General features: G+C 37.9%; 1 protein-coding gene across 3 annotated transcripts in view; it reads right to left on the bottom strand.

The window, feature by feature from the left end:
• The window catches only part of RFX3 (regulatory factor X3), a 331,048-nt gene that overhangs the window by 26,755 nt on the left and 279,261 nt on the right, over positions 1-25,032 (bottom strand). For all 3 annotated transcript variants that reach the window (XM_027549369.1, XM_027549367.1, XM_027549370.1), the window contains 3 exons: positions 23,380-23,529; positions 16,173-16,381; positions 4,172-4,325 (listed from right to left, as the gene is read on the bottom strand). In XM_027549369.1, coding sequence (XP_027405170.1) covers positions 4,172-4,325; positions 16,173-16,381; positions 23,380-23,529 — 513 coding nt within the window. The remainder of the gene's footprint in view (positions 1-4,171; positions 4,326-16,172; positions 16,382-23,379; positions 23,530-25,032) is intronic.

Here is a 25,032-nt window from a genome sequence, read left to right as displayed (position 1 = left end):
AGATACGTAACGATGATGCTCACATATTCAACCTGATCCACAGGGAGAGTGCCGTTTATTGAGAAAGAACCATTAGTAGATAGATCAAGAGCTTAATTTCATTAAGGGTATGATAAACTCACACTAAATAGTGACAACTGTGGTTGTTATCACTGATGATTGAAAACCACTAGCTGCAATTGAGAGTAATGGTGAATTTTTATGGATTTCCATGGATTTTGGCCTGTGGTGTCGTGCCCACTGTATACACAGGCACTTCTAGACCTTTTCTTTTGAAATGGAAGTCATCTAAGTAGTTAGGATTACAGCTGAGCCTTGACACATGAAAGCTTTTTTACCTCCAATCTGACTTCTAGGGTAGACTTAGTGTAACACATGAAAAGATACGTGGGAAAACAGCCTTCCTTTCTCTCGCATTTCTTTCTCCTTTCCCCAAGAATCAAGAAATTTTAGATATGATAATATGACCATAGCTAACAAGTCTATAATGGCTTATTGTTCTATGAGGCATAAATGCTATAGGGAGATCAAACCTGTAAAATTAGCTTTACTTGATTTGGACTGAATAATGATGAGCATGGACAACTGAGAGGGTTTTCCTATAAACTGAGTAAGGAGATAGTAAGCAAAGAAATCAAGAGGTATGCTTAGATCTTTGATCTTAGAGAAGATCATTTTCTGATCTAGATTTTGTGTCATATTTTTGAATCATGTGGCAGTGTCTTATTCATTTACATTGTTTACATAAGGTAAAAAAAAAAAAAGCCATTTAGAATGTTTGTTGGCAGTATAGACTTTATAAAGCCATTTTAATTCTGGTGAGCCAGTACTTCCTGTACTAGCATATGAGGAAGTAGTTAAGTCTTCATGCCATGTCACTGGCTTACAGCCACGGCTTTTATTCCTTAAAGATGCAAGGAAAGCAAAGACCATGCCATCAGGATTAGCCACATGGTATTAATGAGAATCCCTATTATCATTATCCTGGTCATCCTGTTATAGAGGTCCTGGAGCATAGGAGGTATGTGCCAAATGCGTTAAATATACCAAAAGGGATGTCTATTTCAGAACTTTTTGGGCCCTGGGTTAAGGAAGTTTATAGTATTTAATCTACTTGCCAATCGGGCATTTTGCAACCAGACAATCAGAGAAGAACTAAGAAAAGAGGCACTGAGGGGAAGTCAAATCTAAGAAAAGTTCAGACTGCTTTGGTCACATGAGGATCTGCTTATAATTCAAAAGCTAAAATGAATCTTGCTTAATTCTCATATATACATAATTGGCATCATTTAGGCACAATCACCATTAAGAAACATACAAACACATGTAGATCAGCAAACAGCAAGGGATTTTAAAGAGGGAAAGTAGAATATTTTAACCAACATTCTAAATAAAATTCACATGTATTTTATTTATATTAGGATACTTACATAGGTCCTTGAGGTATTTTACTATATATTTTAATTTATACTTTGCCATCATATTTATAAAACTACTATTTTCTAATTTAAATAAGCACATATGCATAGTTTAAAAGTGAGTATGTCTTCTTGACTGCTTTGGGTGATAAAATGTAACACTGCCTAATCTGGTATAATCTAGCAAAATCTGGATTCAGTCAAAATCCAGTACAGTACAACAAAGTGAGCCAGTGCTGAATCATATAAGCATGTTCATCTATCCCTCAATATATTAACCAACCTTGTATATATTAACTTCAGCATTTTAGCTTTACAATATGTTGAACATATCAATGACATCTTGGCACTATCCAGAAATTATGAAGAAGAGAATTTTTTTTTCTACATCTTTAGTGATTAGGAGCATGGGTGTGAAAATCAGACTGAATACTCAAAAGAGGTCTCCACCGCTTGCTAGATATATAACCTTTTAATCTCTCTGTGCCTTAGCTTCCTTCCTGAACCTAAGATTCTCATCAGTAAAACAGTATGAGTTAGCACCTATCTCAAAGCGTTGTTATATGTATTAAATGCTTTATTATATATATAAGGGACTTAGGACTATGTTTGGCACATAGTAAGTGCTCCTGGAATGTTAGCTATCACTTTCATCACCATTGTTATTATCCTTCATTCTTTTCCTGGGCACTTGGATAGAGTCAACAAGATACATATTTAACTTTTTCCTCTCAGTTCCTAGCCCATAGCCTTATCAGAAGCATCAATCTTCCTTATTTTCCAGTCAATAATATTTTTATTTTTTAATTCAAGTATAGTTGATTTATAATACTGTGGTAGTTACAGGTATACAATAAAGTGATTTAGCTATATATATATATATATGCAGGTCAGGAAGCAGCAGTTAGAACTGGACATGCAACAACAGACTGGTTCCAAATAGGAAAAGGAGTTCATCAAGGCTGTATATTGTCACCCTGTTTATTTAACTTATATGCAGAGTACATCATGAGAAACGCTGGACTGGAAGAAACACAAGCTGGAATCAAGATTGCCGGGAGAAATATCAATAACCTCAGATATGCAGATGACACCACCCTTATGGCAGAAAGTGAAGAGGAACTCAAAAGCCTCTTGATGAAAGTAAAAGAGGAGAGTGAAAAAGTTGGCTTAAAGCTCAACATTCAGAAAACGAAGATCATGGCATCCGGTCCCATCACTTCATGGGAAATAGATGGGGAAACAGTGGCAGACTTTATTTTTCTGGGCTCCAAAATCACTGCAGATGGTGACTGCAGCCATGAAATTAAAAGACGCTTGCTCCTTGGAAGGAAAGTTATGACCAACCTAGATAGCATATTGAAAAGCAGAGACATTACTTTGCCAACAAAGGTTCGTCTAGTCAAGGCTATGGTTTTTCCTGTGGTCATGTATGGATGTGAGAGTTGGACTGTGAAGAAGGCTGAGCACCGAAGAATTGATGCTTTTGAACTGTGGTGTTGGAGAAGACTCTTGCGAGTCCCTTGGACTGCAAGGAGATCCAACCAGGGCATTCTGAAGGAGATCAGCCCTGGGATTTCTTTGGAAGTAATGATGCTAAAGCTGAAACTCCAGTACTTTAGCTACCTCATGTGAAGAGTTGACTCATTGGAAAAGACTCTGATGCTGGGAGGGATTGGGGGCAGGAGGAGAAGGGGACGCCAGAGGATGAGATGGCTGGATGGCATCACTGACTCGATGGACGTGGGTCTGAGTGAACTCCGGGAGTTGGTGACGGACAGGGAGGCCTGGCGTGCTGCAATTCATGGGGTTGCAAAGAGTCAGACACGACTGAGCGACTGATCTGATATCTATCTATCTATCTATCTCTGCAAACTTTTTTCTCAGTTCTTTTCCATTATATTTTATTATAAAACATTGGATAAATTTCCCTGTGTCATATGGTAAAACCTTGTTTACCTACTGTATATACAGTAGTGTGCATCTGTTAAACCTATGTGTTAGTCGCTCAGTCAGGTCTAACTCTTTGTGGTACTATGGACTGTAGCCCACCAGGCTCCTCTGTCCATGGAATTCTCTCAGCAAGAATACTGGAGTGTGTTGCCATTCCCTTCTCCCGGAGATCTTGACCCAAGGATCGAATCCGGGTCTCTTGCATTGCGGGCAGCTTCTTTATTGTCTGAGCCACCAGGGAAGCCTGATTTACATTATTATTAATCCTATATTCCCCAATTTATCCCTCACCTGCTTTCCTTTTGGTAACCATAATTTTGTTTTCCACGTCTGTATGTCTGTTTTTGTTTTGTAAATAAATTTATTTGTAACTATTTTCTTTAGATTCCACATATAAATACCATATATTTGTCTACATCTGATTTACTTCACTTGGTATGACAATTTCTAGGACCATCTATGTTGCTGCAAATGGCATTATCTGATTCTGTTTTATGGTTGAGTAACACTAAGGATTTTTAAGTCCAGTCATTCTCAAGCTTTTTTATATAGAGACTTTTATAGCATATTGAAATATTCCATGTACTTTTCCATGATATCATCTACAATCTTAGAATCTTTTGACTAATAAAATATGAACAAAGGGATTTAGGGACTCCCTGAAATAACTATACAGGATCTCTGGAGTCCAAGACTCATTGATTAGAAACCATTGCTTTGATAATTAATATTTAGATTAAAATAAAATTCAGATCTTTTTAGAAAGCCTTGTGGGTCATAGCTCATTTAGCTTCTCTTACCTCACCCATGACTGCTATGGGTGTCTCTCCTGTTGCCTGAGCAACACGATGTTCTACTAAGTAGAACATGTATTCATCGTAGAGTAGACGGATCAGGTGGAAGGAGCCAAAGCTAGCAGCACTGCGTAGAGTTAAGTCCCGAATAACCATTGAGCTGTTCCAAGAGAAAAGACACAGATGCAGCCAGTGGTTAGTGACCAGGATTCGCGTTCAGCCTACTTTTCCCATTAAAAGAAGTTATAGGTCTAACAGATTGGTATAGTGCATGCCTTTCCATGGAATAATTTCATAAGTGAAGCAGCTGGCTTAACTCTTTCAAACAGACTGGCAAAGAGGTAATCTTCATTAGGACTTGACTAGATCCTTATGAGAACTAGATAGGCACTCACTGGGAAAAACCATTTTACTATCATAAGCAAGTTGACAAATTGCTCAGAATCAATTAAAAGAAAAGATTTTTGGAAGGGTGACAATTCATCACCATAAGAAAAAGCATCTCAAAGTGAAAGTCTTATGATGATGGGTAAACACTGTATCACCATCTCTCAATGACTTCTGAGGTACACTTTGGGAAAAATATGAATTTGTCCCTGACTAAGTTTACAAAATACACTATGCAATGTTTACAAATACACAAGCAAGTTTACAAATATACTAAGCAATGTTCCCAGATGTGGCAATGTAGAATGTAGGAGAGGACATACAGGGATCCTTGCAACTTTTGTTGGAAGGCAAATTTATTAAATGATTCTACTTCTGTACTGATTTTCATTAAATTACAGTGATTCTCCCATTAGCAAGAGCATAATAAAGTCAATTAAAAATGCATAACCTTGAAAAATATGAATGTGTAACTATAACATACCAAAATATGAAATATATTTTTAATTAAGTACTAAAAATACACTCTATTATACTCAAAATAGAAGTAAGTCAAAATAAAATTTTGGCTTCATTGAAAACATGTCAATTATTAAGCTTGACCACGCACTTCAAATCTTAATATTTTTAACTTAGAGTCAGAGTAGGATGTATGTGTGTGTATGTGAGTGTTTCTCCTCACTTTCATTTAGTGTCTTTCTCTAGAGGTTTTTGTCCTACACAAATTAAAATAGCCATTATATTCTCAGATACGAGGAAGAGAGAGAATCTCACTAATGTATGGGTTAATATCGCTAAAGGGCTTCCCTGATGGTTCAGGGGTAAAGAATCCACCTGTCAATGTAGGAGAAGTGCGTTTGATCCCTGGGTTGGGAAGATCCCCTGGAGAAAGATATGGCAACCCACTACAGAATTTCTGCCTGAGAAATTCTACGGACAGAGAATCCTGGCAGGCTACAGTGCATGGGGTCACAAAGAGTCAGACATGACTTAGTGACTGAACAACAAACAACGATATTCTTAAGCCTTATTTTGCAATGAAGAACTGTAAAATGCTGGACAGATGGAAATACAGAAGACTGTACTTTTGTTTTCTCTTTCACTTTTAACCTTAATTATATAGTGGCTACTAATACATCAGATTCTACACATTCAACTTGGCAAGTGACAGATCACCATTGTACATCTAAAGCCCTAAAGCCCTGAATTCTGATTCTGGTTTTTCATTAATTCACTGTCAATCTCAAAAAACACCATTTCCTCGAGAGTGTTTTCCTTTTGGGTGAAAATAAAAGCAATAATTTAGGCCTTATCTAATTTATGTGATTATTTCAAAGATAGAGTGGGTTAAAGGTTGTGAAATAAACTTATGAATGAATAGGACAAGACTCAAATATAAGTGATTATGATCCTAATACACAGAACAGGAGGAGCTGAACTTCTCACTCTCATTTGGTTATGGCAACCAAGAATAGGTGTTACAATAAGATGGCAGAGAATCTCTCCTTCTGTGGATTTACTTACTAAAAAGATTAAAAAAAAAACATTGTTTTTCATCCATAGGTTTGGAGTCAGATCCACATTAACCACTATATGATCTTGATTGTATATCATTCAACATTTTAAGGTTCAAAATTAGCTTGAGAGTCAAGTGAGATAATGTGTGTGAGATCCTAAAAAAACTGGCTATTGCTACACTATTACGAATGTTGGAGTTCAGTTCAGTCGCTCAGTCATGTCTGCCACTTTGCAACCCCATGGACTGAGCACGCCAGGCCTCTGTGTCCATCACCAATTCTTGGAGTTTACTCAAATTCATGTCCATTGAGTTGGTGATGCCATCCAAACATCTCAGCCTCTGTCATCCCTTTCTCCTCCCACCTTCAATCTTTCCCAGCATCAGGGTCTTTTCCAATGAGTCAGTTCTTCACATCAGGTGGCCAAAGTACTGGAGTCTCAACTTCAACATCAGTCCTTCCTATGAATATTCAGAACTGATTTCCTTTAGGATGGACTGGTTTGATCTCCTTGCAGTCCAAGAGACTTTCAAGAGTCTTCTCCAACATCATAGTTCAAAAGCATCAATTCTTCAGTGCTTAACCTTCTTTATAGTCCAACTCTCACATCCATACACGATTACTGGAAAAACAATAGCCTTGACTAGATGGACCTTTGCTGGCAAAGTAATATACTCTGCTTTTGAATATGCTGTCTAGGTTGGTCATAACTTTTCTTCCAAGGAGCAAGGGTCTTTTAATTTCATGGCTGCAGTCACCATCTGCAGTGATTTTGGAGCCCCCCCAAATAAAATCCGTCACTGTTTCCACTTTTTCCTCATCTATTTGCCATGAAGTGATGGGACCAGATGCCATAATCTTACTTTTCTAAATGTTGAACTTTAAGCCAACTTTTTCACTCTCTTCTTTCACTTTCATCAACAGGCTCTTTAGTTCTTCTTCACTTTCTGCCATAAGGGTGGTGTCACCTGCATATCTGAGGTTATTGCTATTTCTACCGGCAATTGTGATTCCAGCTTGTGCTTCATCCAGCCCAGTGTTTCTCATGATGTACTCTGCATATAAGTTAAATAAGCAGGGTGACAATATACAGCTTTGAGATACTCCTTTCCCTATGTGGAGCCAGTCTGTTGTTCCATGTCCAGTTCTAACTGTTGCTTCCTGACCTGAATACAGGTTTCTCAGGGGGCAGGTCAGGTGTTCTGGTATTCCCATCTTTTTCAGAATTTTCCACAGTTTATTGTGATCCACATAGTCAAAGGCATTGGCATAGTCAATAAAACAGAAGTAGATGTTTTTATGGAACTCTCTTGCTTTTTGGATGATCCAGCAGATGTTGGCAATTTATCTCTGGTTCCTCTGCCTTTTCTAAAACCAGCCTAAACATCTGGAAGTTCACAGTTCACGTATTGCTGAAGCTTGGCTTAGAGAATTTTAAGCATCACTTCACTAGAGTGAGAGATGAGTGCAATTGTGCAGTAGTTTGAGCATTCTTTGGCATTGCCTTTCTTTGGGATTGGAAAGAAAACTGACCTTTTCCTCTCCTGTGGCCACTACTGCGTTTTCCAAATTTGCTGGCATATTGAGTGTAGCACTTTCACAGCATCATCTTTCAGGATTTGAAATAGCTCAACTGGAATTCCATCACCTCCACTAGCTTTGTTCGTAGTGATGCTTCCTAAGGCCCACTTGACTTCACATTCCAGGATGTCTGGCTCTAGGTGAATGATCACACCATCGTGATTATCTGGGTCGTGAAGATCTTTTTTGTACAGTTCTTCTGTGTATTCTTGCCACCTCTTCTTAATATCTTCTGCTTCTGTTAGGTCCATACCATTTCTGTCCTTTATTGAGCCCATCTTTGCATGAAATGTTCCCTTGGTATCTCTAATTTTCTTGAAGAGATCTCTAGTCTTTCCCATTCTGTTGTTTTTCTCTATTTCTTTGCATTGATCGCTGAGGAAGGCTTTCTTATCTCTCCTTGTTATTCTTTGGAACTCTGCATTCAAATGGGTATATCTTTCCTTTTCTCCTTTGCTTTTCGCTTCTCTTCTTTTCACAGCTATTTGTAAGGCCTCCTCAGACAGCCATTTTGCTTTTTTGCATTTCTTTTTCTTGGGGATGGTCTTGATTCCTGTCTCCTGTACAATGTCACGAACCTCTGTCCATAGCTCATCAGGTACTCTGTCTATCAGATCTAGTTCCTTAAATCTATTTCTCACTTCCACTGTATAGTCATAAGGGGTTTGATTTAGGTCATACCCGAATGGTCTAGTGGTTTTCTCCACTCTCTTCAATTTCAGTCTGAATTTGGCAATAAGGAGTTCATGATCTGAGCCACAGTCAGCTCCCGGTCTTGTTTTTGCTGTGTAGAGCTTCTCCATCTTTGGCTGCAAAGAATATAATCAATCTGATTTTGGTGTTGACCATCTGGTGATGTCAATGTGTAGAGTCTTCTCTTGTGTTGTTGGAAGAGAGTGTTTGCTATGACCAGTGCGTTCTCTTGGCAAAACTCTATTAGCCTTTGCCCTGCTTCATTCTGTATTCCAAGGCCAAATTTGCTTGCTACTCCAGGTGTTTCTTGACTTCCTACTTTTGCATTCCAGTCCCCTATAATGAAAAGGACACCTTTTTTGGGTGTTAGTTCTAGAAGGTCTTATAGGTCTTCATAGAACTGTTCATCTTCAGCTTCTTCAGCGTTACTGGTTGGGGCATAGATTTGGATTACCATGATATTGAATGGTTTGCCTTGGAAATGAATAGAGATCATTCTGTCATTTTTGAGATTGCATCCAAGTACTGCATTTCAGACTCTTTTGTTGATTATGATGGCTATTCCATTTCTTCTAAGGGAATCATAACAAGTATATATGATTAACCTTATTCAAAATTAAAAGAAATACAAATTAAATTAAGATACCGTATATTATCTATTATACTATAAGAAATTAAAAGATCAGCATTGAAGAGGTTATGGGGAAAGAACTCTCATTTATTGTTTCTTCAAGCATAAATTCACAAAACATTTATGAAGGGAAATTTGGCAACAAATGTCAAAATTAAAAATGCACAAATGCTTTCACCTAGCAGTTCTAATTCTAGAAATTTACACAAATGAGCAAAGATGGTTTTAATTGCAGCAATATTTATATTACTGAGAAAATAGGGGGCAACACTAAATAACCATTTGTAGGATACTAGGTAAAAAATGGCTCATTCATATATGGAAATTTATACAATATACTAAAGAAATTGGGCTTCCTGAGTACCTCAAATCGTAAGAATCCACCTGCAATGCAGGAGGCCTCAGTTTGACCCCTGGGTTGTGAAGACCCCCTGGGAAAGGGAATGGTAACCCACTTCAGTATTCTTGCCTGAGGAATTCCATGTATAGAACAGCCTGGAGAGTCATAGTCCTTGGGGTCACAAAGCGGGTCAGACATGACTGAGCAATTTCACTCACTTTAAAGAAATGAGAGAGATTACACATAAAGGCAGTAAGACGGAAAGATGTCTATAATAAAATGCTAAGTGAAAGAAGGAAAACGTGTGATATGAGCCCATTTAACACAGAAACTATCTGTAAAGTTCTTAAAAAAGACCCACCTCTAAATAAATGGGAATGGTTAATACTTATTAGCCTCAAGACAGTTAGACACGAGTGAGCGACTGAACTGAACTGAAATTCTTTGAAAAAAGTAAATCAGGTCAAGAGACTACAGAGTGATGGGCTCTGGCACTTAAAGTCAGGGTGTTAGGAAAACTTTTTGAGGAGGTGATAAGTGAGCAGAAATGAGACTGAAGTGAGGGAGTAAGCCATGTGAACACGTGCAGTTTCCTAGCAGAAAGGAGAGCAAATGTTGAGGTCAATGCTGAGACTGAGGCAGAACTATGTTTGTTTTATTGAAAGAATAGCCCAGAAGCTGCAGCTGGGAAGACATGAGCAAAGAGAATATATATAATGGGACTAGAAATCACTAGCAGCTGGACCATGGAGGGTCTGTAGGCCATTATAAAGGCTTCATATTCTATCCCAAGTGTTTTGGAAACTTTTTGACAACTAGGCAATCACCTTACTGCAGCATAAAGACATAGGTAACACAAAATTCTGTTGGAAAATGGAAAAAAAAAAGTGTGCTGACCTTCAGTTATAATAGTTACTTTTGAAAGTACTGATAATCTGCTATTATTGTCATATGTTTAGAAGAGAATCAGTTGAATTATATTATTAATATAATAATGTAATATTATTATGTTATATTATTAATAATGTCTATGTCTACTTTCTGCTCTCTGTGCTGGGCCTCTGCCCTACAAGCCAAGTATCAAATGACACAATTAACAGTTTAATTGGAAACCTATTGTCTGATTCAGATTTCTGTAAGACATGTTACAAAATTGACTCCACTGAATTTCATGTTGCTAAGTTACCATGAACTCAACTCTTTAAAACTGGAGTTAAAACTGTTAATTATAACAGATGAGAAACACCTTTGTGTATGTATCTTCGTAATTCATGGCGTGAAAATTAAAACATATACTTGAACACACGATACTCAATCCACCTCTTTATGTATTTGGGAAGACATCACACATTCCTAAAAAGAAAGGTGAGACCTGTGACTCCACCCCCCACCCCCCAACTCCACCATGTGAACTCTCCTCAAACAGTGCTTACAGCTAATTCCAAAACTGGAAGATTTATATATTGTTCAGCTGTAGGCAAACTAGGTTCTCTGTGCTCCCTTTCAAGTTATTGTATCAAAGCTATACATTTAATTCTTTAAAAATGGGATGTTTGGTTGACCCTCAGGGTGGCCCTGAGGAATTCTGTGTTCTGTTATTCACAAAACACCCAAGCTGAGAAACGGCCCACTTAACTTCTGCACTGCTGCCCAAGAAAGCATATCAGTGGGTCATAGAGTTAGATATGTTTCTTGGGCAATGTTTTTTCCACCTTCCAGGAAGCCAGCAGTAGACATTCAAAGCCAAGTTAGGCAAGAAGAGACCCCCATTTGGAGCAGAGGGTGTTTGCAGCAACAGGTCCACTACTGCTATCACGACTCTCTGCCAGTCCATTTCTTGTATATACGTGTGAATCTATACACAGAATTTTAGAATTAATCAACTTCAGAAAATGAACGGTTGGTATATGTGACTGCAAAATTCTTATTACAAAGCCAAAAACATTTAAAAAATACTCTGTAACACTCCTTCTGTTTGTGAATGAAGTTTTCATTACTCAATATGTTCTTATGCCTCAGTAAAAAACAGGTCAGATTTTAGTCTTCTACATTACCAAGCTATTGACTTCGCCTACCAGCAGGAGGTATGCATCTTTCTGAATGTCTTTCCTTCTGTAGCCCTGACTGAACTGTATACCTTCAAGACTTTTTGAAATGAAAATAATAACCATAATAGTGTCTAATAATAACAAGCCATTATCCCCAACTCAGGGCAGACAGAGGGCAGGCAAGTGATGATCTACTGGGTTTGTATATCTGCAGAGAACAAGAAACACGAGTAAGTAATTTTCTCTCCTTTCAAGATACCACGACAGATCTCTGTGGAGACAAAGGCTCCAGGGGTGTGTATTTCTAAAACTATATCTACTAAACAGATTTTAAAAAATCCTCAGGGAGGAATAAGGGCAAGTCTGAGGTAACTGCATAAGAAAGCAGTAAGAACAGGAGGGAAAAAAAACCTTTGGTTTTTCTGATATAGAGGATGTACTGTGCTTTTGCCCCTATAGGTTTTAGAGCAACAGCTAGTATAACATCTGTTTTATCATTCATGAAGCATATATACCATCTATATGATTTTCTGAGGAAAAAAAAGATGCACGAAATCAACTTGCAAACAAATGGGAAAATATCTGAAATCTTTTAAAGAAATGTGCCCAAGTTAAAATTTTGAATTCCATTAATACTACTACTATTGCTACATCTACTTTGAGAATACTGTGATATTGTTTTCCAAATCTTTCCCATATATCAAGGGAAAACAGCAACACATTTCTCACTGACACCCAGATCTAAACCCAGGGCTGACTTTAATGAAGCATATCAGTGGGTCATAGAGTTAGATAGCACCTTAATAAGGTGCTTTACAAACCCTGTGGCTAAAAATATTACATATATGAGAGACAAAATGGTGGAGTTACTCCATTCCAAAATAAAAACAAAACACCACCACCACTGCTAGGCTTTCTTTCATAGCATTTATTTAACTCTGGGAATGGGTTCAATCCCAGGGTCAGGAAGATTGCCTGGAGGAGGAAATGGCAACCCACTCCAGTATTCTTGCCTAGAGAATTCCATGGACAGAGGAGCCTGGAGGGCTACAGTCCATGGGCTTGCAAAGTGTCAGACTTGACTGGGCAGGTACGCAGACACTAGAAAATCATTTTCAGGATGTAAGGATAATTTAATTCCTAATTAAACATATATGGAATCAACTCTACTTCAGTTTAAGAAATAAGAATTGGACTAAATCAACTGAAAAAGAAAGAAGTCACAATAAAAACCTTCTACCATGATAATGGAATCTTTGGTTCAATCCTTATAAAGGTAATCAAAACAAGATGGAAATCCTATAATTTGGGCTTAGCAGGTTCACAATTTCTACTAGTCTCTAAACTTTGCTACTTATTTGCATATCATCTCTCCTCACAACCGCTTTGGATTCACTACTGATGTCCAGATGACGACCACAATATACCCATAGCCACAGTCAGTGGTAGGTCCTGTAGCCACAATTTGATGAGCGCATGGTTGCACAGGAATTAAATTAGGGACTGCCTGAAGTTCAAAGTAGATATGGCTTTTAGAAAGCTCATTATGATCTAAAGAAGAAAAGAAATGAACTCTCACCAGAAGAGTAAATGCTGCGGTCAAAAATATAATTTACCTAACATCTTAAGAAATGGAATTCCATCTGTCAATTCCATCCTATGCCATATATATGGTATATATGCCAACTTGCACAGGGTCTGTTTTTAAACCCTTGAGTAGACCTATGGTCAATGGCTCATCACAACATTTGATATCATATATAAATTCAGACTTAAACTGAAGAAAGTAGTGAAAACCACCAGACCATTCAGGTATGACCTAAATCAAATCCCTTATGATTATACAGTAGAAGTGAGAAATAGATTTAAGGGACTAGACCTGATAGACAGTGCCTGATGAACTATGGACGGAGGTTCATGACATTGTACAGGAGACAGGGATCAAGACCATCCCCATGGAAAAGAAATGCAAAAAAGCAAAATGGCTGTCTGGGGAGGCCTTACAAATAGCTGGGAAAAGAAGAGAAGCGAAAAGCAAAGGAGAAAAGGAAAGATATAAGCATCTGAATGCAGAGTTCCAAAGAATAGCAAGGAGAGATAAGAAAGCCTTCCTCAGCAATCAATGCAAAGAAATAGAGGAAAACAAAAGAATGGGAAAGACTAGAGATCTCTTAAAAAAAAAAAAAAACTTTCCATTTTGACAAAAAAATAAATAAATAAAAACCAAAAAAAAAAAAAAGAAAGAAAATTAGAGATACAAAGATGGGCTCAATAAAGGACAGAAATGGTATGGACCTAACAGAAGCAGAAGATGTTAAGAAGAGGTAGCAAGAATACACAGAAGAACTGTACCAAAAAGAGCTTCATGACCCAGAGAATCATGATGGTGTGATCACTCACTTAGAGCCAGACATCCTGGAATGTGAAGTCAAGTGGGCCTTAGAAAGCTCACTATGAACAAAGCTAGTAGAGGTGATGGAATTCCAGTTGAGCTATTTCAATCCTAAAAGATGATGCTGTGAAAATGCTGCACTCAATATGCCAGCAAATTTGGAAAACTCAGCAGTGGCCACAGGACTGGAAAAGGTCAGTTTTCATTCCAATCCCAAAGAAAGGCAATGCCAAAGAATGTTCAAACTACCGCACAATTGCACTCACCTCACACACTAGTAAAGTAATGCTCAAAATTCTTCAAGCCAGGCTTCAGCAATACGTGAACCATGAACTACCAGATGTTCAATCTGGTTTCAGGAAAGGCAGAGGAGCCAGAGATCAAATTGCCAACACCCGTTGGATCATCGAAAAAGCAAGAGAGTTCCAGAAAAACATCTATTTCTGCTTTATTGACTATGCCAAAGCCTTTGACCGTGTTTATTTTCCACAATAAACTGTGGAAAATTCTGAAAGAGATGGGAATACCAGACTACCAACCTGCCTCTTGAGAAACCTATATGCAGGTCAGGAAGCAACAGTTAGAACTGGACATGGAACAACACACTGGTTCCAAATAGGAAAAGGAGTACGTCGAGGCTGTATATTGTCACCCTGCTTATTGAACTTATATGCAAACTACATCATGAGAAACGCTGGGCTGGAAGAAGCACAAGCTGGAATAAAGATTGCTGGGAGAAATATCAATAACCTCAGATATGCAGATGACACCACCCTTATGGCAGAAAGTGAAGAGGAACTAAAAAGCCTCTTGATGAAAGTGAAAGAGAGTGAAAAAGTTGGCTTAAAGCTCAACATTCAGAAAACGAAGATCATGGCCTCTGGTCCCATCACTTCATGGGAAATAGATGGGGAAACAGTGGAAACAGTGTCAGACTTTATTTTTGGGGGCTCCAAATCTCTGCAGATGGTGACTGTAGCCATGAAATTAAAAGACGCTTGCTCCTTGGAAGAAAAGTTATGACCAACCTAGATAGCATATTCAAAAGCAGAGACGTTACTTTGCTAACAAAGGTCCGTCTAGTCAAGGCTATGGTTTTTCCAGTGGTCATGTATGGATGTGAGAGTTGGACTGTGAAGAAAGCTGAATGCCAAAGAATTGATGCTTTTGAACTGTGGTGTTGGAGAAGACTCTTGAGAGTCCCTTGGACTGCAAGGAGATCCCACCAGTCCATTCTAAAGGAGACCAGTCCTGGGTATTCATCAGAAGGACTGATGCTGGAGCTGAAACTCCAATACTTTGGCTGCCTCATGCAAAGAGTTGATTCATTGGAAAAGACTCTGATGCTGGGAGAGATTGGGGGCAGGAGGAGAAGGGGACAACAGAGGATGAGATGGCTGGATGACATCACAGACTCGACAGATATGAGTTTGAGTGAACTCCGGGAGTTGGTGATGGACAGGGAGGCCTGGCGTGCTGCAATTCATGGGGTTGCAAAGAGTTGGACATGACTGAGTACTGAACTGAACTGAAAAGTAATTTTTCTATTCTGGGGTTCTTCTATGTCTAAAAAAAATACATTTATTTATAAGTTATTTTAGCCCAAAAGCAATTCATTTGAATTATCTACTAGATTATTTGATATTAAACTAGCTATGCATTAGAATCACCAGGAGTAACCTTTCTGGAAAAAAAAAAAAAAAGAATTTCTGATTATCTCTACTGCTAAATACTAGTTTCTAACCACCATGATTTTGAGTAAGTTTTGGGAGGTAGGTAGGAGCTTTGTTTTTCTTTCCACTAATTCTGAGGTGCAGCTAGCTTTGAAAACAATTTTAATTGATCAAATTAAAAAATTAACTAGATTTTTCTGAGAATCCATCTGAATTGCCTGGACGGAACTTTTAGAAAAAGCATAGATTGCTGGGCCTCTCCTCTGCAATTTGTGATTAAGGTAGGTTTGGCGAGGGGTCTGAAAATACACATTTTTAATGTGTTTCCAAGCAACAGAGATGCTACTGGTCTAGGGAACGACAGTTTGAGAATCCCTGAACTAGAGAATAAAAAGAAGAGTGGTGAAAAGCGTAAATGATACATGTTTGCCAAAAGGAGGACTTTCCTGACTCTTGTTATGCACATTATCTAGACTGATGTTCTAGAGATTGACCCATCAGAGACGGGAATCTCTGATGTTCCCATCTGAGAACTTTTAGGGCTCTGAATAAGAGGCTTTCCTTTCCCAGCAGAAATTTTATTTCCAAAACCCTCCTGGTCCAATTCCATGATGTTGTAGTCACGAGCTGGGCTGAAGATAATCACGAGAGAGTTTCTACATACTAAACTCCTCACTCTTCTCTCTTTTTTTTCTGAGAAGCATGTACATACATAATTGCAGAATAGGAAAAATCGAGATGATACCTGTAGAAAGACCATTTTAGCAGAAATTGCCTGGCAGCTTTAGGAAAACTGGGTCTTCCTTCATAGGGTTTCAGTGCTTGCATCATCACATTGTCAAGCCACGCTGCCCACTGCTCCAGGGTGCTCTGCTGCTGAAGAGTCATCTTGAAGTCTGTTTCTAGTCTCTGAACCATGTTGTCATCACACTGGCACACCCAGGAAGCCTGCTCCTGGGACAGTACACAGAAAGCAAAGGACAAGTTCAAGTCAGCATTTTTTCGTTGAATGTCAGCACACAAACCATATGCATGAATGGCAAACTATATTGAAAGTGCAAAACAATTAAATGAATTAAGAAAAATGAATGACCACTTGGCAGTTGTTAAGGAAACTAACATCACTTCTGTGCATGAAAAAGTGATGTGACATAAAGGTATGACTTAGTGTTCTACATTAGCTAGTCTGTGTGAAAGACTAAAATATATCATTACTTAAGAAGAAGAGGAGCCTGAACTTAACATATGTAGAGTCTTTTTTTAGTTTTTATGCTCTTTTACTTCTCAATCAGATAAAACTAAAGCCAATTCATTTGAAAAGATTTAGGGTAAGTCAGATTGGATAAATAGATTCAACTGGCCACAAGTGGCCCCTCAGGATTAAGACAAAAACAAACAATGAATGATACAAGGCAGAAGCACATGCGGTATGAGTTTCATGGGAAAGAAAGTGAAGTCCCAAGGACTCTCAAGGTAAAAGCTACAAATGCAAATTAATTCACAGACCCGAAAACAACAGTAACAATAACCAAAAATACATTAGAGAAAATGTAGGGATGCTACCTACGAAGACATTTGATTTCCTTCTGGTTCTGATGGGAAAGTTTCATGTTTGGTAATAGGGATGAAAATAGAAACTTTTAAGGTTAATTTTCAGTGGTTGACATAAGTTTTACCATGTTTCTAGTGCTATGCTGCATTTTAAGATTAAAAAATATTATACTCTTTCAGGTCAGAATATAATTATCTGATAATATTAATATAATATTTGAGTGAAGACATGGATTTTAACATAGGGCCTGAATCCACTAACTTGATTTTAAGCAATTCATTTAACCTACGTGGGCCTCATTTTCCCCAAGCATAAAATTAGAGAAGTGAAATGTGACAAGAATTTTTAAGCTAGGTTCACTGTGTCCAGATAATACTTTCAATGTAGAGTTCTGTGGAGGGGTGTCTGTGAAGGTCCTAATTCTATATGTAAAACCTTATCAATATGTGTGTGTTTTTCTGAAAAGTCTGTATAGCTTTCAATCTGTCTGTTCTCAGAGGACAAATTTATTTAAATCAACCTTTCAAGTGAATCAATCCCTAATCTCCACCCTCTGATTCCAGGATCTCTCCTGACCCCAGAGACTTTACCTTACTCAAAAGACATTTCAACTGGGAGGCACTTCAAATAGAAAATGGCTAAACTCAATTCATTTTTCTTTCTCAGGGAAATTTAGGGCTTCTTCCAAATTCCCAGCTGATGATGCCATCTACTAACCTTCCTTCTCTTATCTAATTAATAAAAAAGGCTTTCAGATTTTTACCTCCTAAGTATCACTTTTGAGTATTTTAAGTACACTAAAATACGACATTAAATTTGAAAGTACAAATAAAAAAAACAAAATATTAAGAGTATCTAAAATGCCAACATTAAGAGAGAACTACAACATGCTAATTTCCAAACTGTTCACATGTAATATATACATACGCATGTATATTTATGTATATATATTATTTTAAAAGAGGAACATATTATATATTTTACTTGATATTTTGCTTAGTTTCACTTTATATATAGGCAAATGAGGAGCTACATTTATTGTTCAATGACTCAATTTGCTTCAATACATGAATACACCATTATTTACAAAGTCAATTCCACATGGCTGCACGTTTATGGTCATTCCAAATTTTTACTCATAGGAATAATGCTTCTGGAATTAGCAATCTTGTAACTACATCTTTACTTTTTTTTTTTACTTATTTTTTACTTATTTACTTATTTTTTTTTACTTATTTCTATATAATAGATTTACATAAGAATAGTTAAGATCTTTCAAAATACAGTTAAATGACTCCCAGAAATTTTATATCAGTTCAACAGTTGAGGAGAGCACCCAGGGAAGAAGTTGGGTACATGCTAAGTTGCTTCAGTTATATCCAACTCTTTGTGACCCTATGGACTGTAGCCTGGGCTCCTCTGTCCATAGGATTCTGTAGGCAAGAATTCTGGAGTGGGTAGCCATGCCCTTCTCCTGTGGGTGGGGGGGCGGGTCTTTCCAACCCAGGGACTGAACTCACATCTCTATGTCTCCTGCATTGGCAGATGGGCTCTTTACCGCTAGCACCACCTGGGATGCAGACAAGGAGTGAAGAATTTAGGCCTCAAGAAAAAGACAGGGGATGCTGGGTTTTGTGTGTGTGTGTTTTTTAAAATCCAAAAACATCTAAGCATTTTTTGGTCTGTGGTATAAAACAAGAAACATAAAACTTATCATCTTAACCATTTTTAAGTATACAGCATAGGAGTGTTAGGGATTTCCTGATGGCTCAGTGGTAAAGAATCTGTTTTCCAATGCAAGAGACGTGGGTTCAATCCCACGTCAGGAAGATCCCCTGGAGAAGGAAATGACAACCCACTCCAGTATTCTTGCCTGGGAAATCCCACAGATTCTCAGGGGTCACAAGACTTGAACATGACTTAGCGACTACAAAACAACAACAATATGAGTGTCTACTTATGCTCAATACTGTACATTAGATCTTTTTCATCTTGCAAAACTGAAATTCTATGGGAAGCCACTGTGAGAGATATGTTTTATGTATTGGCAAGGAACAGAAGGAACTTACTGGTATCCTTGGAAGAATTTAATTTCATTTAACATAAAATCAAACTCACTACTTCCTACAGTTAGATTTGCCAAGAGAAAATGATAATCTAAGACTAAGCTTAGAGAAATAAAGCCACAGGACATTATTCTGGCTTTTCAAACTATGTTTCATTTTACTGCTCTCAAGGTTGAAAATATACTTACAGCTGCTGCTACTGCTGCTAAGTTGCTTCAGTCGTGTCCAACTCTGTGAGACCCCATAGACGGAAGCCCACCAAGCTCCCCCGTCCCTGGGATTCTCCAGGCAAGAACACTGGAGTGGGTTGCCATTTCCTTCTCCAATGCATGAAAGTGAAAAGTGAAAGTGAAGTCGCTCAGTCGTGTCTGACCATTAGCGACCCCATGGACTGCAGCCTACCAGGCTCCTCCATCCATGGGATTTTCCAGGCAAGAGTACTGGAGTGGGGTGCCATTGCCTTCTCCGACTAACAGCTAAGTACCCTGTAAATACTCCCTTGTGAAGGAATTTGGATATTTTAACTCTTTAGTGGAAAAAGGTAAGGATGAAAACTAAAGATATTATCTTGGAAATAAATATCTCCAAGATGATAAGGAGTCAGTAACTTCAAAATCAGATTCTCTTTTAAATGCAGAAACACAAGTATATGCAAAAGTTAGGTTATCAGGTTAACTAACCCAAGTATATTTAGCCCATACTGTAGTTGAAAAACTATCCATTTACACACAAAAGAATTGGAAAGCAATACTACTATAATGCTATCAATTAAACAGAAAACCAATTATAATTGCAATAGCAAAAGTTATCCTGAATGCATGAGGAAAAGATTTGATTAGAGAATGATGAAGTGACGACAGAGGCTTCCCTGGTGGCTAGACAGTGGCTCAGACGGTAACAAGTCTGCTTACAATGTGGGAGATCCAAGTTTGATTTTTGGGCCGTGAAGATCCCCTGAAGAAGGAAATGGGCAACCTACTCCAATATTCTTGTCTGAAAAATCCCATGGACTGAGAGGCCTGGCAGGCTACAGTCCATGGGGTTGCAAAGAGTCAGACACAACTGAGCAACTAACACTTTCACTTTTCTTTCAGAGCATTAAAATATTGACCCTTACATGTGGTTTCATTGTTTTAAAGTTTCCTTATTACAAGAGCATCATCCTTACATGTTTCAGTCTTACTGAGGTTAATCTCACAGGGACAGGGACAATTTTCAAATGAACAGGAGATGGTGATGAAGGTGGAATGGGAGCTAGAAGACTGAGAAAACCAGGGGACTCAGAAAACCAGGCAAAATGTGAAACAGAAAAGGAAAGAAAGAAGGGAATTAAAATCAAATATGTTAACCTGAGAAAGATTACGTACTGAACAAGAGTGGTGAGAAGTAAAATGTAGAGGGAAATGCAGGGCTACCACTGTGTTCATGGTCTTAAAAGCAGAGACATTACTTTACCAACAAAGGTCCATCTAATCAAGGCTATGGTTTTTCCAGTGGTCATGTATGGATGTGAGAGTTGGACTACGAAGAAAGCTGAGGGCCGAAGAATTGATGCTTTTGAACTGTGGTGTTGGAGAAGACTCATGAGAGTCCGTTGGACTGCAAGGAGATCCAACCAATCCATTCTAAAGGAGATCAGTCCTGGGTGTGTGTTTGAGTGAACTCCGGGAGTTGGTGATGGACAGGGAGGCCTGGCGTGCTGCAATTCATGGGCAAAGAGTCGGACACGGCTGAGCAACTGAACTGAACTGAAGGAAGGAGGCCTTGGAGGATAGATACTTGAGCACACAGGTTTCAGCACTAATAACTTCTGTGAAAACCCAGAAAAATCTGGTACTTAAAGAAGGGAAAAGGTAGCCTCAAAGTTGGTAAGTAGAGAGGATGAGAATGAGCATAGTAAAGATGTATAACTAACCATTTATATGTAATAATGTTGCCAAGGATGGCATTTATAGCCAGGAAGAACTCATTTCTGTAAACACTTCACAGGATTCAGGCACACAACTATACAAATGAAAATAATGTTAACAGAAAATTTAAAATCTTTCTCAGATCTTATCAGGAATCAGTCTTAAATATGTTTTTTGTTATTAAACTTATATTACTTTTTGAGACTAGAAGTTTCCTTACCATTTCAACTTTTCTTAAGGTACTTTTAAACATATCTTTTCTGAATGAAGATTTGAAATTAACATTATAGTATACATTTTAAGACAATACTGTATGAGCTCTTAATATTCCCACTAAAATCAGGTAATGTAAATTCCACTGAAATATGTAAAGTTAATGGATTTGTAAACATGAGTTTGTTCTTATGGAGATTATGAATTTGTATGTGTATGTATGTATGTTTGTATATATATATATACACATATATATAAACAAATGTTTATATAGATTTAAGAAAAACTATGCACATTAGAAGACCAAATCAAATTCATCAAAGTTAGAATGAACTTAACTTCTAAATCCTAGCCCTAAAATTAATCAAGCCCAAATATTACTTTTATTTTCAATGATAAAATGAGCCCAGAATTGTAGATTAAAATTTGTAGGAAATGGAGAAATAGTTTATCTTTGAGCAATGCTATTGTTTTTTAACACAGTTTTATTGAGATGTAATTCATATAGCAAACAATTCATTCAATAAGAGTATATAATTCAATAGCTTCTCTCAGTATATTCACAGAGTAGTACATCTATCACCACAATTAATTTTAAAATGTATTCATTTCTTAAAGAAGAAATGACATATTCCTTATCTATTATATCCCAATCACCTAGTCTACAGGACCTAGGTAACCACGAATTTACTGTGTGTCTCTATAGATCTGCTTATTCTGCTCCTTTAATATAAATGGAATCTTGCAATATAAAGTCCTTTGTATCTGGTTTCTTTCAGTTAGTGTAATGTTCACCTGTGTTGTAGGATGTATCAGAACAGAACTTCATTTCTTTTTATTGTCTGATAACATTTAATTGTGTGAAATGCCATGTTTTGTCTATATAGTCATCAGTTAATGGACATCTGGGTTGTTCCCACTTTAATGTGGCTAATATGAATAATGCTGCTGGAATATCCAAGAACAAGTTTTTAGGTGGATGTGTTTTCATTTTTCTTGGTATGTACCTAGGAGTGAAACTGCCAAATCATATGGTAACTCTATGTTTAACCTTTTAAGAAACTGCCATACTGCTTTAAAAGTGGATGTAGCACTTTACAGTCCAATTACTACTGTATAATGGTTCCCATTTCCCCACATCCTCATTAACATTTGCTATTATTCGTCTTTTTGATAATACCTATTTTAGTGTATGTTGTTGCTGTTCAGTTGCTAAGTCATGTCTGATTCTTTGCATGGATTGCAGCACACCAGGCTTCCCCATCATCCACTATCTCCTGGAGTTTGCTGAAACTCATGTCCATTGAGTTGGTGATGCCATCCAACCATCTCATCCTCTGTTGTCCTCTTTTCTTCCTGCCTTCAATCTTTCCCAGCATCAAGGTCTTTTCCAGTGAGTCAATTCTTCGCATCAGGTGGCCAAAGTATTGGAGCTTCAGCTTCAGCATCAGTCCTTTCAATGAATATTCAGGACTGATTTCCTTTAGAATGGACTGGTTGGATCTTCTTGCAGTCCAAGGGACTCTCAAGAGTCTTCTCCAACACCATAGTTCAAAAGTATCAATTCTTTGGTGCTCAGCTTTCTTTATGGTCCACCTCTCACATCCACACACAACTACCATAGCTTTGACTCTTGCCTACCAATCTTCAATGACCGTGGTTGTCCTTACTCTATTAATCATTCAGCAAACCCTGGTGACATATGTTGCAGTCTAGCACTAAAAATCTTCCTAGGCTTTAACCACAAAACAGAGGAGCAGTAAAGTTATAGCTGAGTAATGCTAATGCTAATGCTAAGTCACTTCAGTCGTGTCCAACTCTGTGCAACCCCATAGACGGCAGCCCACCAGGCTCCCCCATCCCTGGGATTCTCCAGGCAAGAACACTGGAGTGGGTTGCCATTTCCTTCTCCAATGCATGAAAGTGAAAAGTGAAAGTGAAGTTGCTCAGTCGTGTCCGACTCCTAGCGACCCCATGGACTGCAGCCTACCAGACTCCTCCGTCCATGGGATTTTCCAGGCAAGAGTACTGGAGTGGGTGCCATTGCCTTCTCCAATAGCTGAGTAAAACTCTCCTCTTTCAGGACATTGTGAATCTAGATGTGCCTATGAATTGATGTAACTTTGGAAAAGAAATATGATGATCCTAATTAAGAAGAAAAACATTGGATACCTTTCATTAAAAGATCTGTTTTGAAAGAAAACAGAGTACCTGGACATTGGCAAAGTCGACACGGTTGAGGTCATTGAGCATCTGGTTGATCTGAGAAGTGTTCTGAAGCACTGCACGAGCTGCCTGGGCCAGGTGATTGAGCGACGTGTATCTTCGCAGAGTCTGGGCAAAGGCACTTACAGCTGCAACCTGTAAAGAAATCCAATTAAATTGGGATTTCTTTTCTCCTCCAATAAAAGAAACCACTGCAATTTTCAAATCTTTATTCCCTTGCCAAATTTTAAATGCTTCTCTCTGATACTTATTTCAAATTCATTTGGTGAGACAGTTTACTTGTAAATTATAGCATTTAAACCTCTAAACCAAGTATTATTTTCCTTTTCAGTAGGTTGAGGTCAAGGCTAAAACAAACTCCCACATTCTTAGACATCTGAGTGCACCATTAATTAAACTGGTCTTGCAAGTAGCTACTCATCATCAGCAAGAAATGATTTAGTCTAGGAAATTAGGGAAAATGTTGATTTTCATTTCTTATTCTCAGTGTGACAGTCAGCTACAAACTAAGCAAATAAAAAAAAATTTTCCTTTTATTTGGAAAACCAAACTGTCCAGTCCCACTTTTTATCTGGATTAAAAAATATACTTTTCACAGCATTATCATTCAGATTCACTCTTTTAATCTTTATTTTATAGAGGTGAAATAAGGGTGGTCAATTTTGAGGTGAAATAGGAGAACTCAAAGCCTGTATTAGCAAATAGATAGCTAATAAACTTCTCAGACACAGGCAACAAGAAGAACTCTTTTTTTTTTTTTTTTCCAGAATCTGGATGTTTGTAAAAGGGTTATCCAGAAAAATCCCTGTTTGCCCTCTGAAATGTACTTTCTATCCTTCCCCCTTCTGCTCTGTGCCCAGGAAGACTAAACTGAAAAAATTGCATTAACTGCCTCCCTTGTCCTTGGGCTTCCAGTTGGATTTGGTCAATGAGAGGCACTGGTAAGGGACTGAAGGACAGAAGAAAGTGGTCAAAGTATTTATTCCCTCACAACCTCTGCTCTCTCCTTCCTAAGGCCACAGTCCTGCGTGGAGGAGAAGAGCTCCTGATGCCATAATTGCTTCTCTCCCATTCAGACCTAGGGATGGGCAGGCTTCCCCTACTAATGCTAGTCCTCGGTTTTCTTAGCTCTGTTTACACATTTAGAAACAGACCCTTATTAAACTTTCTTCAATTATTCTTCTCTTTGGATACACCTTTTATTTCCTGCTGAAACCCTGAACAAATGAGGTTATGTTGAAAGATAGCAAAGATAATGACAAAAAAAGTCTAAATAAATATCTAAATGTCATGATCTCATGAAAATTTGTTACTTCCATAGCAGATCTGATGAGGATTTTAATGTATTTATAGGAATAGATGGAATCCCATTAAATCACTGTGGGTATATAAACAAGCAACTGATTGAACAGTCATTTGGCTGAGTGGGAATAGATGTTCCACAAGACAACGATGCCCTGTCTTGATACTGAGATGTTTTAGGACCATGTGGAGCTTGGGGACATCCACATATCCTCATAGAGAATATTTCACATTTTCCCATCTCTGAGGTTTGTACTAATCAAGTACATATTATGTGCCAGCATTGTGTTAAATGTCTAACATATATTACCATGTTCAATTCTCATAAACATCCCA

The sequence above is a fragment of the Bos indicus x Bos taurus genome, chromosome 8 (assembly GCF_003369695.1).
Source record: "Bos indicus x Bos taurus breed Angus x Brahman F1 hybrid chromosome 8, Bos_hybrid_MaternalHap_v2.0, whole genome shotgun sequence".
NCBI classification, from domain to species: domain Eukaryota; kingdom Metazoa; phylum Chordata; class Mammalia; order Artiodactyla; family Bovidae; genus Bos; species Bos indicus x Bos taurus.
Note: the sequence above shows the minus strand (reverse complement) of the source record. Positions and strands in the feature narration are given on the sequence as shown.